This window comes from Fukomys damarensis, unplaced genomic scaffold (genome assembly GCF_012274545.1).
Source record: "Fukomys damarensis isolate Sample0158 unplaced genomic scaffold, DMR_v1.0_HiC HiC_scaffold_24, whole genome shotgun sequence".
NCBI classification, from domain to species: domain Eukaryota; kingdom Metazoa; phylum Chordata; class Mammalia; order Rodentia; family Bathyergidae; genus Fukomys; species Fukomys damarensis.
The window spans coordinates 42,489,351-42,508,928 of NW_022900936.1; the positions used below are offsets into that span (position 1 = coordinate 42,489,351).

A 19,578-nucleotide genomic window follows, 5' to 3' on the forward strand; every position below is an offset into this window, starting at 1 on the left:
AACAAAAAAAAAAAAAAAAAAAAGATTATTTCTATTTCATATCTTAATCATTTTTTGAGTATTTTTTCAGAATTAGTGATCTTTACATGAGAAACTTTCAGTCTATTGATAAAAATCTCTTGCTTTTAAGGTTTCTTAATTCTGGTTGTTATATTTTCTGAATGCTCTTTGTATTTTGATATGTAATTTCCCTGATAACTGTAGTTCACCCATATGTATTTTTTGCATTCTTACATATTTTATAGGAAGGTTACCATATCCAATTTTTGACTCATGTTTCTTAACTCTTTAATCAACCAGAAACTCATATAGCAGCTAAATCACTTTCACAAGGGAAAGCTTTTCTCTTTTCTTCTTTAGCTACTTTACTTTTACAGTAAAAAAAAAAAAAAAATGAATGTAACAGTTTTTTTACAACAATGGTTTGGTAGGATTTTATGGACTAGCATTATCGTTTTAAATGAATTTTTCAGCTAAAATTCAAGAAATATTTAAAAAGTACTTTGGAGTTGATGAAGTTTTTGTCAGAGGAGACTTACCTTGTTTTATGATGTAGCCAGGTCTAGCATTTTTAATGTCATTGGTTTAAAAATGAGAATTAAATGTATGTTTTTATATTGATAATTGAGTTTCTTATTCACATGAGCAGTGTAGTAACTTCTTGGTTAATGGTATGTTTAATCTGAAAAAAATCAAGTAATGAATATTCAGTCTTACTACCTTCAGTTTTGTAGTGAGAACATTAAAGTGTGACTTTCTTTTCTTTTCTTTCCTTCCTTCCTTTCCCTCCCTCCCTCTCTCCCTTCTCCCTCCCTCCCTCTCTCTCCCTCTCTCTCCCTCTCTTTCCCTCTCTCTTTCTCTTTTTTTCTTTGTCTGTCTGTCTGTCTGTCTGTCTGTCTGTCTTTCTGTCTTTCTTTCTTGTACCAGGGATTGAACTAAGGACCATGTGCTTCCTGGGCAGGAGCTGGGCTATATCCCTGGCCTTAAAGTGTAACTTTAATTTAAAATGCTTTTGATATCACCTGTAAGAATGAAGATATTAGCCTAAAATTGATTATCAGTTTCATTCTTTACATAGTCATTAATTCATAGAAAGGTTTTAAACATACACCATTTTCCAAATCTTGAAATCTGAGACATTTAAATATACAAAGATGATTAAGACACAGTGCCTTCCTTCAGATAGTCACCAGGCTCATGGGGAAAAAAAATAAATAACTGTTTAGATTTTTGTAATTTATTATGGTAAATGTGTTCTGTGCACCCATATATTAGAAACTAAAAATCCATCTTAGTAGAGGGATAGGTGTGTGAGGAATGTTTGTGAGCTGAGTCTTACAGTTTAAGATTAAGGTCAGTTTCTCTATGGCGCTAGAATGAAAGGACAAGGAGTGATGTTTACACAGGGCTACAAAACAGCATGGCTTATATGAGAACGCCCAGAAGTAGGAAAGACATGCTGGGGCTGGTTCTCTACTCTTTGTAGAAATCCTTTGTGATGTCTGCACTTACCCAAGGAATTTAATACTCATTACACTAGTTGAATGTTTAAAAAAGTTAACAAGAGATTGTAAAAGCAATTCTGTTATTGAGTTAATATATCCTGTTTACTGTGGGCTGGACATCTTACCAGATATTTTTCTTTAAAACTTCAACTATTGTGCTAAAAATTTCTGTTCAAATTCATATATAAAAATAAAAGAATAGAATCTTGCTGTGATGCTCTGAAGTGGTAGAGAAATCATAATAGTGTGTCTGTAATTGTGGGATACCAGTATGAGGAACAAATTCAGTGTGTTTTTTTTTTATTCAAATATTTTGAAATCAAGACTAGAATTCAAGCATTGAAATTGTCATTCCCATGTTCTGTCTGTTATCCACACAGCTACAGAGATATGTAAGCAGGTTAAGAAGGAATAGTTCTAAGGAACACAATCATTCATGCTGCCTTGACATTCACATGCTGATAGTCAAATCTAGATAATTTTAAAACATTCTAGAATTTCTTCCTCAAATGAGCATGTGAAGGAGAGTGGTATATGAAAGATATACTTTACTATAATTGCTGGAATTAATAGTGGCTTACTATATTTCTTGTTACTCTCATGCTGTTTCTTTTTGCAGGCAAATTGATGATAAACCAGAGAAGCCTTCAGTAACGTATGCAACATATCAAGGGCCCAGACAAATTAGGAAATATTTAAAGCAGCAACTCATATCGGAAACTATGAATTCCTTACACAGAGAAAATGAAAGTTCTGACTCTAGTACAAACACATGCATTGGCCCTGGAAGTGAAGCAGAGGCTGGGTTAGCACCATTGTCATTAGCTAGCACAGACATATCCATGAAAGCCTGTTTGCTTGGAGATCCATTAGAAGACTGTAGTTATAGCAAAATAAATCTCAACACAGAAAGCTGTCTGTCATACAACCCAGAACTGAAGAATTTTGCCTCTTTTAAGGATGTTTTAAATAAAAATGATCCCAAAGCACCTGAAAGAAGTCAGTCATCTTCTTCTGTGACTAACTCTAGTGATGCTGTTGGAGAATCTGCCTCACAGCACCATTCAAGTTGCATATCAGTTTCTCAGACTGGCAGAAATTTGGTGTATTCATCGATGTTTACTGGAAGTAAGAGTAGCAAAGTTCATTGTAGTCCAGAATTTCAAAGGAAAACTACAACAGAATATATGGTGAGAGAAAACTTCTCTGTGATGAATGATAGGACATTGGTGCAAAGGAAAGAGCACACTGAGCTTCAGAGACCTGGTGTTTTTGATTTCTCTTGCAGTAAACTTGGTGAGAATGCTACCACCAAACTGGAAACTACAAATTTGTCAAGTCTGAATAAATCAGTTACACATGAAGATCTGCAGTTACCAGAGAATGAGTGTTCTGACAAGCAAACCATAGATAACTCATCAACTCAGGCTGCCAGTGATATCAGCACTATTGCTCTCCAGGGGCATGCTATGACAGACACAGAACTTGTAAATGAAGAACTTGAAAACTCACAGAAAAATCTGGCCATTACAGAAAATAAGCAAGCAACAGAAAGTGCCTCCGCTGATGAATCCAGAATTCCAAGCCATATAATAACTCCAGAAGACAGAATTGAATCATTATTCAAAGATAGTGATGAATCGTTTGAAACAGAAGCTAAAAAACTTGATTTTGGGCCACATGACAAATCTCTTTGTATTACAAGAACAAATCAAAATGACACCACCTCTGTAAAGTTCAAGAGTGAATCATCAATTGTAGCATGCTTAGAAAATAAAATAGCACCTGACCTGAATCTTGAATTTAATAGAAATCACAGTTCAGAATCTCCTCTTCACTCTGAGAATTTTCAGCAAGCCAGAATATCACCTGATGATAAAACACCTTCTGGTCTTGACTGCAAAAAGTCAAATTTTCATACTTTAACTTCTGCCTTTGTTTTTGGTATTAACATGCTGAATAAGTGGAACCAACCAGTTTTAAAGAATGAAGAATCTTCTATGCCTATTGAAACTGAAGATGCCAGCATTGTTGATATTTCCCATTGGCTAGGTAAGTGTCCAGAAGAAAATGTGGCAAATAATATTGAAGCTTCAGACAGGAAGAGTTCTCCTTCTCCCTTTCACCTTGAACATGCACCTACAATTCTTGAATCCAAGGAAGTTCTTCCTGATAGTGAAAAATGCCAGTTTCCTCTAGGTCCTGAAACCTGTGGCATTCACTTAACTGGGATGGACCTGTTGAACTTTGAGATTGGAAACCTCCCTAAGGATAATAGCTACATTTCATTCCAAGACTGTAACAATGCAGAGTCAGTGCCTTCAAACACTAAAGTGAATAACAAAATGATAGAGAAATCTGATTGTCTTTCTTTGGAAACAAAAACTGATAACATTGCTAAAATTTTATCAAACTCTGAAATTGTTGGTCAGAAAACAATTCCTCTTGTTTCACATTATGGAAGAGGAAAATCTGTATCCTTGTCAGGGATATCTATTTCACAAGTGGAGCCCAAAGACATTTCTCAGGGTAAAATTTCTTCTCTGTTAGAAATTACAGATGAACCAGCAAAACCTATTTTATCAGAATTAACTTCTTTAGAATTTAAACAGGACAAAAGTTCTCAATTAATGGAGCATAAGGAGAGACATTCAGATGCTGGTGTTGAAGAGAATTGTCAGGCTGAGGTGTCTTCTGCCTTTAAATATCAACATATACAAGAAACAGAAGCAGATGCCTTAGGTGATCCTCTTTCTCTTCTCAAAAATAATCTACCTGGGATTTTACTTCCTGGTCAAGAGGAGGAAGTTACTAGAAATATTGCACAAAATTGTGATGCCAACCCTTGTGTGATTAATCACTCTTTGGATATTTGTGGGTCTAAAAAGAGTTCTAATCTCTCAGAAGTCGCAGAGCTCAACTTAACTAAATTTTCTTCAAAGTTCCAAAACACATGGGTAAATTCACCTTTTCTGGGTTCCGATATCAATTTAAAAAGTAATATGTTTACATTTGAGGATTCTGACTTGCATAATGTGTCTTCTGAATTGAGAGCACAAAGGAAAGCCTCATCTAACAGGGAGAGAGATAAAGCTCATTTTCTTAGTGGTGGGACTGATAGTATATCTTCTCCCTTTCATCACCCTGAGGAAGTTAGCATGATTATAAATTCTTATACTTCAAAAAATTTCGATTCTGTGGAAGTTTCTATAGATCCCATATTTGAAGGTGCCTTTATAACTCACTCACTGGACCCTAACAGCTCTTATTTGGATCTGCAGACACCTATCCCAACAGGGACAGAAATTACTCCATTTCAGGAAAATGCTAGGGTTCATACTGGAAGATTACTTCCTGATTGCTCAAACACTGCTCAGTTTGACAGACCCATGGAAGCAGAGATGGAAGCAGTTGCTGGAGCCTCAGTGTCAGTTAACAGCTCAAATCAACAGTGTTCTGAAGCATCTGCTAAGCACACAGAAGCAAGGAGAAGAGCACATGACCAGGTTTTGGACCCCAAAAGTGATTTACTCAAGAAGGCTGATACATTTATTGAGGAGGTTTTTAATTCTGTCAGGGAAGAACTCAAATCCAAACAAACCGCTGGTACCTTCCCGAAGCATACAGCCATAGATGGTGTTATGAATCCAAGTAGCCGAAAAAAAGACATCCCTGAGAAAAACCCATCAGAAGTGGCATTAACGAGAATCAAACAGAAAGACTGTTTGGAAGATCGGGGCATGGAAAAAATGTCAGAAGTTGAACAGGAGGACTGTATTTCACCTTCTGTTGGTGAGACAAGTCTGCTTTTTTATTCTGATAGAATGAATGTATCTTGTTTGTTAGAAGATCAAGCTAGAGAGGTAGTCAATAAGGTTATTTGTTCAGCCCAAGAAACTTTGAAATTTGATGCTTTTGAAGATACTGGTAATACCTCAGATTCTGAACCGCAGGCTAACACTTCAAAAATTCTGAAGAGTGATAGTGTACCACATGATAAAGTTCAGGAGTTCTTGGTATCAGAAAGGGCAGTAAATCAAAGCACATGTGAAATTAATGAAAATAAAATATTGAATAGATTCTTGTCCATAAGTAAAGACTTAGTTAATGACACAGAGTCAACTAAAGGAAGAGAAATTGTTCTGTACCAAAAATCCCCAATTTCTGGAAAAAGAGCTGGACAATCTGATACTCTCAATCTGCAGGAATCAGATGCTGTTTTGCTAGCTGAAGATATGTCCCATAAAAGGTTAGATGAAAGGGTAAAATTATTTGTCAGTAAGGACAGTAAAGAGATAACAGGAATAGAGGATGCGGATAATCACAAAACTGGGACAGATGATATACCAACTCTTCTGTTAAATTTCAAGTGGCCTTTGTTTGTGAATGATGACAGCCATGCACCTGGTACATCCAAAAGCAGTTTGTCTGATAGTCTTGTATGTATATCTGAAAAAAGCTTGTCAGGACATAGTAGAAACACACCCCTTCCACTGTCAGAAATAGGGAAGGTACACAAAAAGGACAATGAAGTGAATATAGGAAAAATTGATCTTATACCTTCCATGTTAGAAATGGGAAAAACAAATAAAAGGAATGCAGAATTGAACATTGTCAAATATGAGATAGTTCCTCCTATGTTAGATTCGGCAAAAGCATGTAAAAAGGAAGGTGAATTGAATATTACAAAAGTTGAGTCAGAAGCTCACATTTTTAAAATGGAAGAAGTATACCAAATGGAAGCTGAGCAATATATCGAAAAACTGGAGGGATTGCCTGTCACTTCAGGAATGGAAAAAGCTTACCAGATGAAGGATACTGAAGGGGATTTTGGGAAAACTGAAGTGATGCCTGTTATGTCAGAAATAAAGAATATCCACCAAAAAGATGCTGAAGGGGATATTGTAAAGAATGAAGTGACACCTGCTATAGTAGAACTGGAAAATAATTACCAAAAACATGCTGAAGGGGTTGTTGGCAACACTGCAGCAGCATCTGCTATGTCAGAAGTAGAAAATATCTACCAAAAAGATGTTGACGGAATTACTGAAAAGACTGAAGTGACAGCTGTTACATTAGAAATGGAAGACATTTACAAAAAGGATGATGAAGGGAGTGTTGCAAAGACCGAGGTGACACCAGTTGGATTAGAAATAGAAAATTACCCATCCAATTCTGAAAGAGATTTTGGAAAAACTGAGTTAGCACCTGTTACTTTAGATGTAATAGGTATTTACCAGAAAGATGCCAATGGGGTTACAGGAAAGATTGGGAGTCCAGTGTTGGAAATGGGAACTACTTCCCAAAAGGAATCTGAAGAGGTTGTTAGGAATACTGCTGTGGTACCTTTTGTATTAGACGTGAGAGAAACACACAAAAGAGCAGCACCTATCTCTTTAGAGATGGACAAAACTTGCAGGAGAGATGGCGAAGAGACTAATGGAACATTTGTGTCCATGCCTTGTAATATAGGAATGGAAATAACATCTGCAGAAGATTCTGAGGAAAATATTAGGAAACATGAAGTATTATCTACAGTGGTAGACTTTGAGAAAACACATGGAACAGAACTAGAATTGACCATTACACACGTGAAGGCAATGCCTCCTGTATTTGAAACTAAAAAAGTACCCCAAGAGTGTGCTGAAGGGAGTGTTGGAGTAATAGAGGAAGAGCTCACTGAAATAAAGGAAGGCATGATATTGCATGCAGACAGACTTGCGTCACACTTCAGGGGGTATGAATCACCTACATTAAGTAAAGATTTTGAGGGCTACCCTGCCTTAGCAATGCCAGATTTTCAGCCAAAAGATACAAAAGTAAGGCTCAACAAAATAATGTCTGTTTCTGCAGTGTATGACAAAAGGAGAGATCGAGATTATAGCGATGGAAAGGAAGAATCTAATTTAGCCTTTGTTTCTCAGGAAGAACAAGAAAATTCTTCTTTTACTATATTATATGAAGAGCCCCTTCAAGATGAGGAGAAGTATGCTGCTTCAGAAATAAGAGGGATACAGTCTGTCTTGTTTCCTGACATGTCTTCTGACAGTTTGCCTGTTCTGGCATGTGAAAGATCTGAGAGTAGAACTGACCTTGTCCATCATTTTGAAAAAGATCCTAAACTAAGTGAGACGTTTGATAGTGACAGTTCAGAAATGTTCTTATCAGTGGAGGCTAGAAGGTACAAAATTTATCCCATGGCTTTGAGTCCCATTTATGAGGATGACAGCTCACAGGAGGATATTCTATCCAGTGAGGTCTCACCTGGTCACCATGACTCCACAAAATCAAGAGAAAGTACAAACCAATCCTCTTCTGTCTTATCACTTCTCCAGTCAGTATCAGAGCGTTTAAAGATGAATTTTGATGACGATGATAGACAGGTGGCTGAAGAAGAGGAGGAAGAAGCATTACCTACATGTCTCAAAGTTCAAAGGAGAGAGCATGTTACCTTCCATATGCCGGATCCTTCCATCACATTTTACCCGGATGATGATGACCAGGATTGCAGTGAAATTTCTAAGAATTCATATGCAATGTCAAATGAACCTACTACCTCCAGTCTGCAAATTGGTCTGTGGCCAGAAAAGGCTTCATTGCTACAAAAATCTGACCTTACCTCTAAACTGCATTCTTCTTTAAAGAGTGTTTATCGTCAGTATTTGCAGACTTCTCAGACTTATTCCTCAGAAAAAGCCAAATTTGGTGGGATTTTTCAGGAACCAGTGTCTAAATATTTTCGTGTTCAAGACAATCCGGGTGGATTGAGCTCATATATAGAGGTAAGTTATTTTGATTATTAACTAGTGAAATACAGCTTTGGGTCATGAAATTATTTAAAAACTTACTCTAAACATTAGTGTTGTAGGGTTGTATAAAGTTTGTTTTAAAAAAATTCTTTGGTTGAAATATATCATAATCCTTTAACTTAATCATTACACCGAGAAAACAACATTGCTTAGTGAAATTTTCAAAGGCTTAGCAGAGAAACATGCTATTTCACAATCTTTAATATTTTTCAAACTAAATTAAGTGATATTATTCCAAATTTTTAAACATATTGTATGTGTAAGAGTTATCCCTTTCCATTTAGTTTATGTATCTCATGAGAATAATTTGCATATATTTGCTTGACCTCTTGTACAAAGCAAGGCAATAAACAGCCTAATTTGAAGCAGAGTTGAAAACAGTATGGGAAAATATTTTGAAATTCAGTTATATTTTTCTTTAGTTTAGAAATATGTAAATGTTTAATGTAGAATATTCGGTGAGCATGACACCTTCCTTTCTGGAATTTCCAAGATCATGAAATTTTCTTGAAGATTTCCAAAGCTTTTGTCTTGACCTTAAACATCCTTACTAGCGAATAATAGTAATACTTGAATACCCACTAGTAGTTCCTTGTGAGGTAAAATCAAATTAGAAGAAATGATCAGATTTAAAATAATGTTTCTTTCATGATATCTGTTGCCTGCCAAATCAAATGGAACCTCTTCACTGTGATTAAAAGGCCCTTGAGTTTTGTTGGTCCAATTTTGCCTCCTAATCTCTGGCCGTACACTCTGTATTTCCTACCACTGTACTTTTTCTCAAGATGATTCTCTTCCTGGACTATTTTGGCTGTAGTGTCCCCATTCTAATCTGCCACTTTTTAAAAAATCATTTAAGTACTATTTTATAAGATCCTCTCATTACTACTTCCTCCAAGAAGCCTTTTTTAAACCTCCCTGTTCTATCACTTCACCTCTATGCTAGTTCCATTTTTATAACCTGTCATTTTCTTTTTAACCTGTGCTTTTAACTTAGTCTTTCCTTTAGAAATTATTCAGGTGTGATCACCTATTTCCCCTGCATCCACACTTCTAGAGGGCAGCAATACCATATTACTTCCTGCATATTTGCCTTCTATCCTTTAGAGAAACATTTTGTTCATAATGGTCTACTCAGTAAACTGGATTTATGACTGATATGAATGTGAACTATATCTGTTTCCACTGATGTTTCTTAAAACTTATGTTTTCCACTTCTGTTATTTCAGAATATTGACAAATGCACGTTGAGGTGTAACCCACGACCTGGGAAGGTAAGCATAACTTTCTAAAGTAAGCTCAGATGAAAAGCAGAAATATAAGTTTACTTTTAAGTTTGGAGAATTTAAGATAAATACTTTCGTTTGACTTAGAAAATTATTTTAACTCAAAGATGTAACATTTGAACTAATATTTGCTTTTATACATTCTAGGACATTTTGGAATTTTAAATGCATTCTTAAAATTTTTGTGCCTACCTACTATATGTTGCAGATGGTTATCTATGATCTCCATAGAAGTAAATATAAACAAGAGATCTACCGTAATGTTCCTGATGCTACAGCATGGGCTTTTCCAAATGGAGTACTAATAAAAGTTGTAAGGGGCTGGTGAGATATATCTTATAATTTTATAGTTTATTTTCTAAAATAGTGTCTTCTTGCATTTATGCTTTTTATATTTTTATTAAAGTCTTATTTCCTTTTTTCTAGTTTTTTAAAAGAATATTTTGAATAATTATTAGTGTTTTTTTATAATTTATTCTTTTTATTTCCTATGGCAGAAAACAGACTGATTATTTTAGTACTTACAGCCAGCAATCACAAGACATAATGTATACAATCTGTATCATCCATGCCATTCTATAACTGCAGTGTTAGCAGGCTAACCTTGGCAAGTAGATTTAAATGCTTCAGTTGAATGAAGTATAACTTTGAAAATGAGTTCACAATTTGTGGGATGCTAAGGAATGTGAAGGCCAAACAGTCATTTGTATAGCCGACATGCTCAAGAAAAGAAGAATTCCTTGTGTCATCTAAAAATTAAGGAAGGGAAAATGTCACTTGTTATTATGCACCATGGATTGCTCAAATTAGAATTTCTTTGTACATTGTACAATGTTTAGTTTAGCCCCTGATCTGTATTCATATTGTAAGCAGTTTAATATAGTGTTGTCTTCACATGTATTAAACAAAATTAGGGTAGAAGTGTGGTTAGGAATTACTAAACTATTTTAATATAAATGTGTAGCTTTGGGTATATAACATGCATAAAGTTACAGGTATGATAAATATAGATATAGGCATAATATTGTATTATTTCCAAGTTGTATGCACTTTTATTCTTTTTTCACTTATACTATTTGTCTGTATTTAAGTTAGCCTATATCATTGTTTTAAAGATAGCATTATTGGCTAGTAGTGGAAGATAGCCCAGCTTACAAAATTTAAGTAGATAAAATGAACTGTGATGATCTAATTATTATTTTTCTTATGCTTCATTTCGTAGAAAATTAAAATAACTGATTATAGCCCTTATATTTGTTTAGTTGGATTTTATATGAGAAACCATATTTCCAAGGCCAGAAATGTGTGTTAGAAGAAGGAGAGAAGGTGTTAAATCGTGACTGGATTCTTTATAGCAGAAAGCACCCACAAAGTATCTTTGTATTGGGTTCTATCAAACGAGTCCTAAAGGTAAAAAAATTATTAATTTCTTTCCTCTTTTTTTTTCTTGGTTTTTGTTGTGGTAGTATGGATTGAATCCAGAGCTTTGTAGGCACTACCAATGAACTACTTTTTGTTTGCCTATTTTTTAAAAATTTTCTCATGTAGTAAAGCTGTAATGTGGCCTAGTAGTACTTAGAAATAGTTTCTAGTATTTGTACCAATTTCATTAATCTTTATTATCATATTGATGATTTTTAAAATTTATACATATAAAATATTGGAGTGAATAGTAATTTTAAATTTTTGAATTTATGTGACCCATAAAACGGCACATGATGTGCTATGTATACACTTTTGTGATATTAGTAGTATACTATCCGAAATCTTGATATAAAAAGCTAATATTTCCAAGTGTATCTTTTTTCTAGTTTTGATTACTACTATTTGGTATAGCTGTAAGTGTACATGTGTGTTTGTGTATATATTAGTGTATTAGGGTACATTAGAGAAGGAAGGATTAGGAGAGGATGCTAAGGTATTGCTTTTGTTATTTCCTATTTAACACCTGCTGTTGAAGATCTCCAATATAATAAAACATTTTGTGAAAGGTTCTATAGTGTTTTAGAGGAGGAGTAAATTATTGATAAGGGTAGATCTCAGATAAAGACAGAATATCCTCTCATGTTCTCATGTATTCTTAACATTTCCTTCAGCAGTAACATAATATATGATATGCTGTAGTCATTCATGTGACAGTCCTGCATACATACATTTTTCAAGATACCGTAATATATTTTAAAAAATATAAATGGAGGTGAACCCTATCATGATTTCATTGATGTTGTTTACTATTAGTAGTTATAGAAAAATCATGCAGAAAAATTAGAGGTACCACACAGAAAAACTCATGTTATCATAAAATCATACCTGCATACATGTATTTTATGAGTCAAAACTGTAAAGAAATGTATATCAAACAAATATTTGTGTCTGCCTTTGAACTTGATATGGCAATGTGCAGAGAGTAGCAATACAAGCGAGATAAGATCTCTTACTCCAAGTCTGGATAGAAACAGCTGAGTCACCTGACCATAGGACTAGGGTAGTGCTCCACATGGCCTTAAGGGCACACAGGGAAGAGGCACCTCACCTCTTAGAAAGTGGCACCTCACTTGGAGGAGGTGGCACCTGATCAGAATCTTGAAGAAATAAATGGGAGTTAGTGTGGGAAATGTGAGGGACTTCCTGCAGGTCCATCTTTGTCACATAAGGAGGACTTATCGATGGCTCTGGTACTGCAAGGAAATGAAAATAGCTAAAGCAGAGAGGGCAATATCTACTACTAAAAGATTTTCTGTGACTTCAGTTCTGTGAAGAGCATTTGAGTACTCACCTAATTGGCTGACTCACTAGAAATTCATTGAAATTAATAGTTTGTAGATGGGATCTTCTGGGATTTGTATAACTTGTGCTTTTGTTCATCTGTGAATATCAGGTACTATGATAAACAGTGGGAAAACAGTAATATTTGACAATTAGCCACTCTCCCAGCCCCTCTAAAATCATATAAGAATCAAATAAAAAAAAAGAATCAAATCAAATTTAATCTGGTGATGGTAGAAAAGGGAAGATTTGTACAGCCACTGTCTGCTTAGAATATATTATAAGAAAAAAATCACACTTGGATTTTTTTTCTTTCTGCCGTTATTTGTTCTTAGTCATTTTGTTTTTCAGTCACAGTGTTAGTGCTCATATGTCTTGAGCAGGCTAACAACTTTTAGTGAGGAAGGAAAATAAAACTATTAAGCATTAAACAGAAAAGATATTAGCATTGTTTTCAGTATTCCATAAAGAAAGTATCTGGCATCACACTGTTTCCCTTTCTCCAACCATGTCAAAATTCTATCTTCAGTAGCTTCATTTTCATTTTGCTGTTGCCATTCCCACGCCTACCTAAGCTGAGCCAACTTTGTGTTACGTCTGAGTTTTAGTTGCTGTCATATGAGTAGTTAAAACTCTAACATCCTTTAAATATGATATCATCATGATGTTGTAACTTGGCTATGAACAGCTGTAGAAAATACCCTCAGTTTTTAGAAATTTTAGATTCCACTCAAGGTTCATCTTTGCCCCCTAAACTCCTAGTGAAAGTAACTGGAAATGGGGTTGACAATGCGGCAACTCTTGACTCAAGTGCTTTCTTTTCTCATGTTAGAGTAATTGAGAATTTTAAATCACTGTTTTACTGTGTATTTAATGATACTTTTCTTATGAAAAGAAATTACTCAGGTTGTACCCACACTACTGAGCCAAGAAGACAGATGTGTACTGTTAGATCAAAGACTTAAGATGGAAATAAGTAGATTTTCCTACTGTTTGGTTACTCGAATTGTGTTCAACTCTGTTTCTCTTCTATGACTTTGTCTCCTTTTGTACTAAGTATTAGAATGGCCCAAGCTTATGAATTTCAGCAGTATACTGTATTTGGAAAGTATAGCATGACTAGAAGAGTCTGGGAGGAGGCCAGTAAACTGTTTATTGTTGCTAGGTTATTATAACATTCCCTCAGTTACTAGTGTTTGACTGTCTATTTCTGTGAGTAGCTACCATGAAGACAGAACTTAGTAAAATCTTTGTCAATCAGCTAGAGTAAAAATTAGGCTCCTGGTGAAGAGAGTTGACAACGTTTACCTTCTTATTTTTGTTTATATTCGTTCTTAAGCTGTCATTATGCTTTTACTGCCATGCTGTTTCCTTCTGTATTGTAGACATGAATGCCTCTTAGCTTTTTCCCTTTTAAAGTACACCACCCAAACATTGTTTGTATAATACAATACAGAGGAAATTTGTTTGTGTGAGACACTTAGTTATATATTCTGTTACTGTATCTCAGATCCCTGGGGGAACATTAATATGGCAGTATTTGACATAATGTTACTAGGACACTATTATTAATAGCATACAAAAGACCACTAAAAATTGACAGGTGACTGTTCTAGACATTTCTGGCTATTTTTGAAATGAAACCTCAAAAAAAAAAATACACTGATTTTTTGTTTGTTTGTTTGTTTGTTTTTTGGTACCAGGGATCAAACTTAGGTCCTTGTGCTTGCAAGGCAGGCAGCAGAACCCCCAGCCCTACTGCTATATTTTAAAGGAGATTTTAAGTTATCCTTTTTTAGTATATTTCATTTTATAACTAATATTCTGAAAATAAGACATATAGATTGACTTAATTTTATGTATTTTTAAAGAGAAGTAGGATAGTGTATAGAGCATAATAATATACAAGTGTGTGCTGCTATTATTTTAATGGTCTGTTTATATTTAGCATCAGTTTTTGGCTTAACCAACATCACTTTGCAAAGATAATTGTGACTTCATTTTCTAGTAAAATTTGAGTTTGAGGTTCTTCATGAATTCTATGTGAACAGTGAGGAGTGTGTTCATATTCTAATTAGCATCCTAAATAGCTTCACATATTTATGAGAGCGATAGACCTCACTTGGGGGAAAGATTAAAGAATTTTTTAAAATACAGTTTTAAAATTACAAAATTTATAATAATTAAATGTTCAATTTCTCATACAGCCTACCTCTGTTATTTCATTTAACTATTTCATTAAAGTGTGTTTATTTTAATTTCTAAATGTCAGGTGAGAATTATGGTACTGAAACTTGAGTAATATAATTAAACTCTCATGAGAACTGAGATAGTATATTTTCATAGAAGGATATCTAATTTCAGAGAAAGGGAAAATAATTGTAATGTTTAATTTCCTAAGGAAAAATAAGATTTATTTGGTTTTTGTTGTTGTTGTTTTAGTTAAAACTTCTTTAGATGAGGTGATAGAAACATGTGTAAGCTTACAGAGGCCAGGGTGGGAGTAGAGATAGCATGGTGGCCAGTTCAGACTGCAGAGGTGTGGGAAATGAGTGTGAAAGGAAACAGAAGTAAGTATTTGATGTGATCAGATCTTGAGCCAGGAAGTGTCACAAGGAAAGAGGTGTTCTAAGCTGTATAAAGAGTAGCTTGTGCTTGACTGGTAATTGTGAGTAAGACCCTTATTTAAGTTTGGTGATTCAAAAGTGAAATTGTAAAGGAAGATTTGACAGAACATGGTAACAGTGACTGCCTAATATTAAGACTGTGATAGAGTAGGGTCAAACTTCGTAATACCTTTCTTCATCAAACCAACTTACACTAAAGAAAGTTGAGTCCTACAAGTAGGAAAACAGATTTCCTTTATCCTCACCTCTAATTCCTACTTCTTTTGTCAGTGTAAATTAGGTAAACACACTGAAGGGTTAGTAACTCTATTATTTATTTTTATGGCCCCCATGAGATCAGCATTTATTTAACTCCCTTCCTCCCTTGTGGCTTTGTCGTGTGTCCAAAAAGGAAGGCTTACAGACCTTTGGCACTCAAATCCTTTGGTAACATGGAACATTGCTAATGGAATAAGTATTTAAAGAACAAAGCTGGAAAAAATGGGGACAATAAATTTTCCATCAATAATATGTATAATTTTCGTGTTAACATGACTTGTTAAAAAACCTGATTTTTAAACTGATTAAGGAGCAACAGTATATCCTTTATGTTGTTTTTGTGCAGAAATTTAGTTGAACAATGAGAGTAATTGTAACTGTATGTCCAGGATGCTGAGAATACTAGCCTCTGTGTCACTAGACGATTTCAAAGTCAGATTATTCTTTTTTTCAGAATTGCAGCATTCCAGAGATAGAGCTTCACCCACAGACTAACCCAGCATGTTGTCCTGTGTACATACAAAGAGCAGTTCCCAATTTGGAAGAACTGAACATCTCCAAATCTGTGTCCTTCACTGTGAAATCAGGAGTGTATGTATCAGTTTCTCTTTATTATAGTGATTGATGGCTATCTCCATTAACTGATGCTTTCATATTTCAGTAGGTAACATACATATTGCTGAAGTGTTAGTCAATTAATTTCATTGATGCTCGTGGTTATCCAAGAAAGACATGGTTTATAGATTCTTTCAGTGGATCCAATTAAGTCTTTGATATGTGACTCACAGGAACATGTATAGAATCCTAAGACATAGTTCTTGATAGATGAATTGACTGACTTTTCATCCCACACATTTTGGAATTGAGATATAAAAGCATGTTTCTGGCCTAAAATTCTGGAGCCTGAACTGTTTCAAGGGTGTCTTAAGTGCTAGTGCCTTCCCATTGTAAGTCACATATCCCTTTTTTGCTTATTAGTCCTCTTCTCTTGAAAGCATGCAGTGTTACTTCTTGCTATGGATGAGTGATTTGCCACAGGCTATTAGCTGGTCAGCACTGACTTGGTACTAAGTCTCTCTGATTCCCAATTTATCTGTAGGACTACAGCTCTGAGTTCATTCTTAGTTCACTTCCATATGGGCTTAAATTACAAAACTCACTGGATGCCTGGCTCAGTGGATCCTCTTCTTTCATAGCTTTTCTGCTCCAATAATGGTTGGTGTACAATTCTGGGGTCACTGTTGGACAAGTTTGTCTCCTCCAACCATTAATTAAACTCTTGAGCAGACTTCAAAATTGACACTATTCATGAGAAATGTATGTAATTATCACACTTAGCAGAGATGTATGGTTCTTTGGGGAATCTTATTTCCCATACTGTTCCTGAGGCAGCCAGTAGACGCAATAATGATTCTAAAAATGTAGGTCAAATAATAAAATGCCTATTCAAATCCCAACCTCTCACTGTCACAGTTTTTTAAAAATGGGACATGATAGAATGGTTTTGAATTTTCAGTTTTATTCTGCTTGAATTAAAAGTACTACTTGTTTTAGATGTTATAAAATTTAAGAAAAGTAATGCCCAGCATTTGATAGATAGATCCAATATCTTGGAAAACATTTTGTTAATTCTTGTTATATGCTGTTTGGCTAATCCTTTTGGATATGTTTTACTGGTATGATACAATGGAATTTTTATTTTTTCTTCTTGGTAGCCCTTTTTATTCTTATAGAATCAGACAAAACTATTAATACTTAACCAACATTTATTTCTTATTTAGTTGGCTTGCCTATCCAGATATTAATTTTAAAGGTCAAGCTACAGTTTTAGAGGAAGACCATGGACTCTTTGAGATTTCTGCAGCAGAAATAAAGTCATTACATCCACTTCAAATGGTGAGTAAGTTAAAAAAGAAGTGTGTGTTTTTCCTAGCATACATGAATCCTGAATTAAATAACTCTGATGATTGTTCATGTGTCTCAGGAAATGAATGTTTTCTTCTGAATTAACTATTTTTACATTGTTTTTATGTTTATATTGTAGAGACCATCTGAATTTTCTGTGTCTTGCCAAGTTTATCACAAAACACGGCAGTTTTCTTATAAATATTTTTCTTTGAAAATTCTAATAATTTAGTAAAGTTTTGAATGTGTTTTGTTGATGCTTATTAAAAAATTACTTGTAGTAATTCAGTAATGAATGATAAGCTCATCATTAATAATAAATAATAATAAATGGAGCATTCTGTCAATGTTTTCTTTCCTTAAAGATTTAAATAACTGCCTGAAGTATTTAATTCTTTTAATTGCAAATTTCTTCGGAGTAGCAAACTGTTCAACTAAACGTTGGCTGTGTAATAAAATATTTTGCCTCTTCTATGCCTTTTAAAACAATAGGAACCGGGACAGAAGAAATACCATAGTATGGAGTGGCATTTGATATAAGAACGTTACAGAACTAAGGATTTTGAGAGGAAGGGATTATGTTTTAAATTGTATAACTTCATGTTAAAAAGACATGATACATGATTTTTGAAAAGTGTTGATAGAACTTGGAAGAGGAAGTGTGGATAACTAAATGCTCTTTTTAACTTGAAACTTGCAAATAATTATAGAGGAGATGTTTGAAAAATCAGCTTAGAAATCTATTCTATAAAATATGATTTCTAAATCAGCTAAAAATTACACTCTTTTGTTTGAGGCATTATGCAGTAGGATCAAATCTTTAATTGGCCACATGTATTCAAGAGCTAAACCTGTTTTCTTCCTTGTAGTTTTAATCTGGAACCTTTTTAAACTGGCCACTCTACATTGATATAAACCCAGCTAAATGGTTTGACTACTGTAGTTCTGTACTTATCACAGAATTTAAATTTTAAATTATTTAAAATTTTAAAATTTAAAATTATTTTAAAATTTAAAATTTACTTGTAACTATCTGGGTATGTTGGTACACACCTATAATCCCAGCACTCTGGTGACTGTGGCAGAAGTATTGCCACAAGTTTGAGGCCAGCCTGAACTACATAGTGAGTTTAAGGACACCTGAACCTATATAGCAAGAGCCTTTCTAAAAAGAAAAATTTACTTGTAATTTAAGTTTGACTTATGTATGTAGTCAATTAGATATACTTAGTTAGATTTTACTTAATGTACATATGGCACTTAGTTACTATGAAGTACTTCAAATGTTTACACACTTAATATTAAAGTATCTTGTCATCATTAGGGTGGACTAAAAGTGGAAATGCCTATGAATTTAAAGGTAAGTCTTGAACCAACTTTTATAGTATGCTACAAAGAGTGAATACCAATTTTTAAGCATTTTGAACTATTATTATTATTTTAAGAGTATGAAAAATTTATTGAGGGAGAGAAAGCTTCTGTCTAAGAGAGACAGAAGGGTGACTGGAAACTGGATTGCCCACTCGCCCTAATTTTCAAAGATGTTTTATACAGCAAAGACATGTGGTGAGGCAGGTACAAAGTAAGACAAAACTGTAAGACATAATGGAAAATTACAAGGTGGGCATGAGGTGGGGCAAAACCATGACCAACCAATAAGATTACAAGTACAGTCACCCAGATAATATTGATTAAATGGGGGTCAAATTGGGGAGAAAGTCACATAGCAAGCATATAAGGATTTTCAGTAAGGGTGGGGATCAGGGATATTTCCTGGAAAGGCTGGATTAAGACCTTGGCCCCCCCACCCAGATGATTGAAAACTATTTAGAATATCAATTACTGCTATTATCCCCCCAGAGAAGCACAAAGATATAGTGGTTTCTCTTCTTTTACAATTCTGGCTTTCAATGAATGTGTCTTAATTGTCCTCCATGTTGGCTCCTTGAGGGTGGCCCCATCTAATTGACTACAAGATATCTAATTAACTTACCTATCTGCAATATTCCCCCCTCTGAAGAAGTACCCCTAACTGTTGTGAGGGGGCAAAGGGCAAAGACAGCTCTGGCTACTTCCAGCTGAAGAGGGTCATAGAGATCAGCAGTTAAGAGTTACTCTACAGAGGATCTCAAGGCCTTCTGTAGGCACCTGGCATTATCATCTTGGTAGCTGCATAGCTTTTAAGTCTGGAGGAAACAAAGCCAAAAAAACAGTTAAGAATGCATGGGCCAAATTATGAGGTCAGGATTGCTATGAATATAGCCAACAGGACAGGGAGAAGGTACAGGGGACTACAGGGGACTTCAGAATCTGACATAGAAGTCATTTTGTACAGTTTAGCAGTTATGAGCTGTTTACAAGGTCGATACAGTGGATCCCAGTAAAAGAAGTCTAGCACATTTGTCATTGGTTTCATTTGCAT

At 34.7% G+C, this 19,578-nt stretch overlaps 1 protein-coding gene across 1 annotated transcript in view; it reads left to right on the plus strand.

Moving 5' to 3' along the window:
- Crybg3 (crystallin beta-gamma domain containing 3) overlaps positions 1 to 19,578 on the plus strand; it is a 92,586-nt gene that overhangs the window by 21,597 nt on the left and 51,411 nt on the right. The window contains exons 4-10 of the mRNA XM_019210799.2: positions 2,125 to 8,287; positions 9,544 to 9,588; positions 9,809 to 9,924; positions 10,863 to 11,010; positions 15,706 to 15,842; positions 17,033 to 17,147; positions 18,481 to 18,516. Of these exons, the coding sequence (XP_019066344.2) occupies positions 2,125 to 8,287; positions 9,544 to 9,588; positions 9,809 to 9,924; positions 10,863 to 11,010; positions 15,706 to 15,842; positions 17,033 to 17,147; positions 18,481 to 18,516 (6,760 nt within the window). The remainder of the gene's footprint in view (positions 1 to 2,124; positions 8,288 to 9,543; positions 9,589 to 9,808; positions 9,925 to 10,862; positions 11,011 to 15,705; positions 15,843 to 17,032; positions 17,148 to 18,480; positions 18,517 to 19,578) is intronic.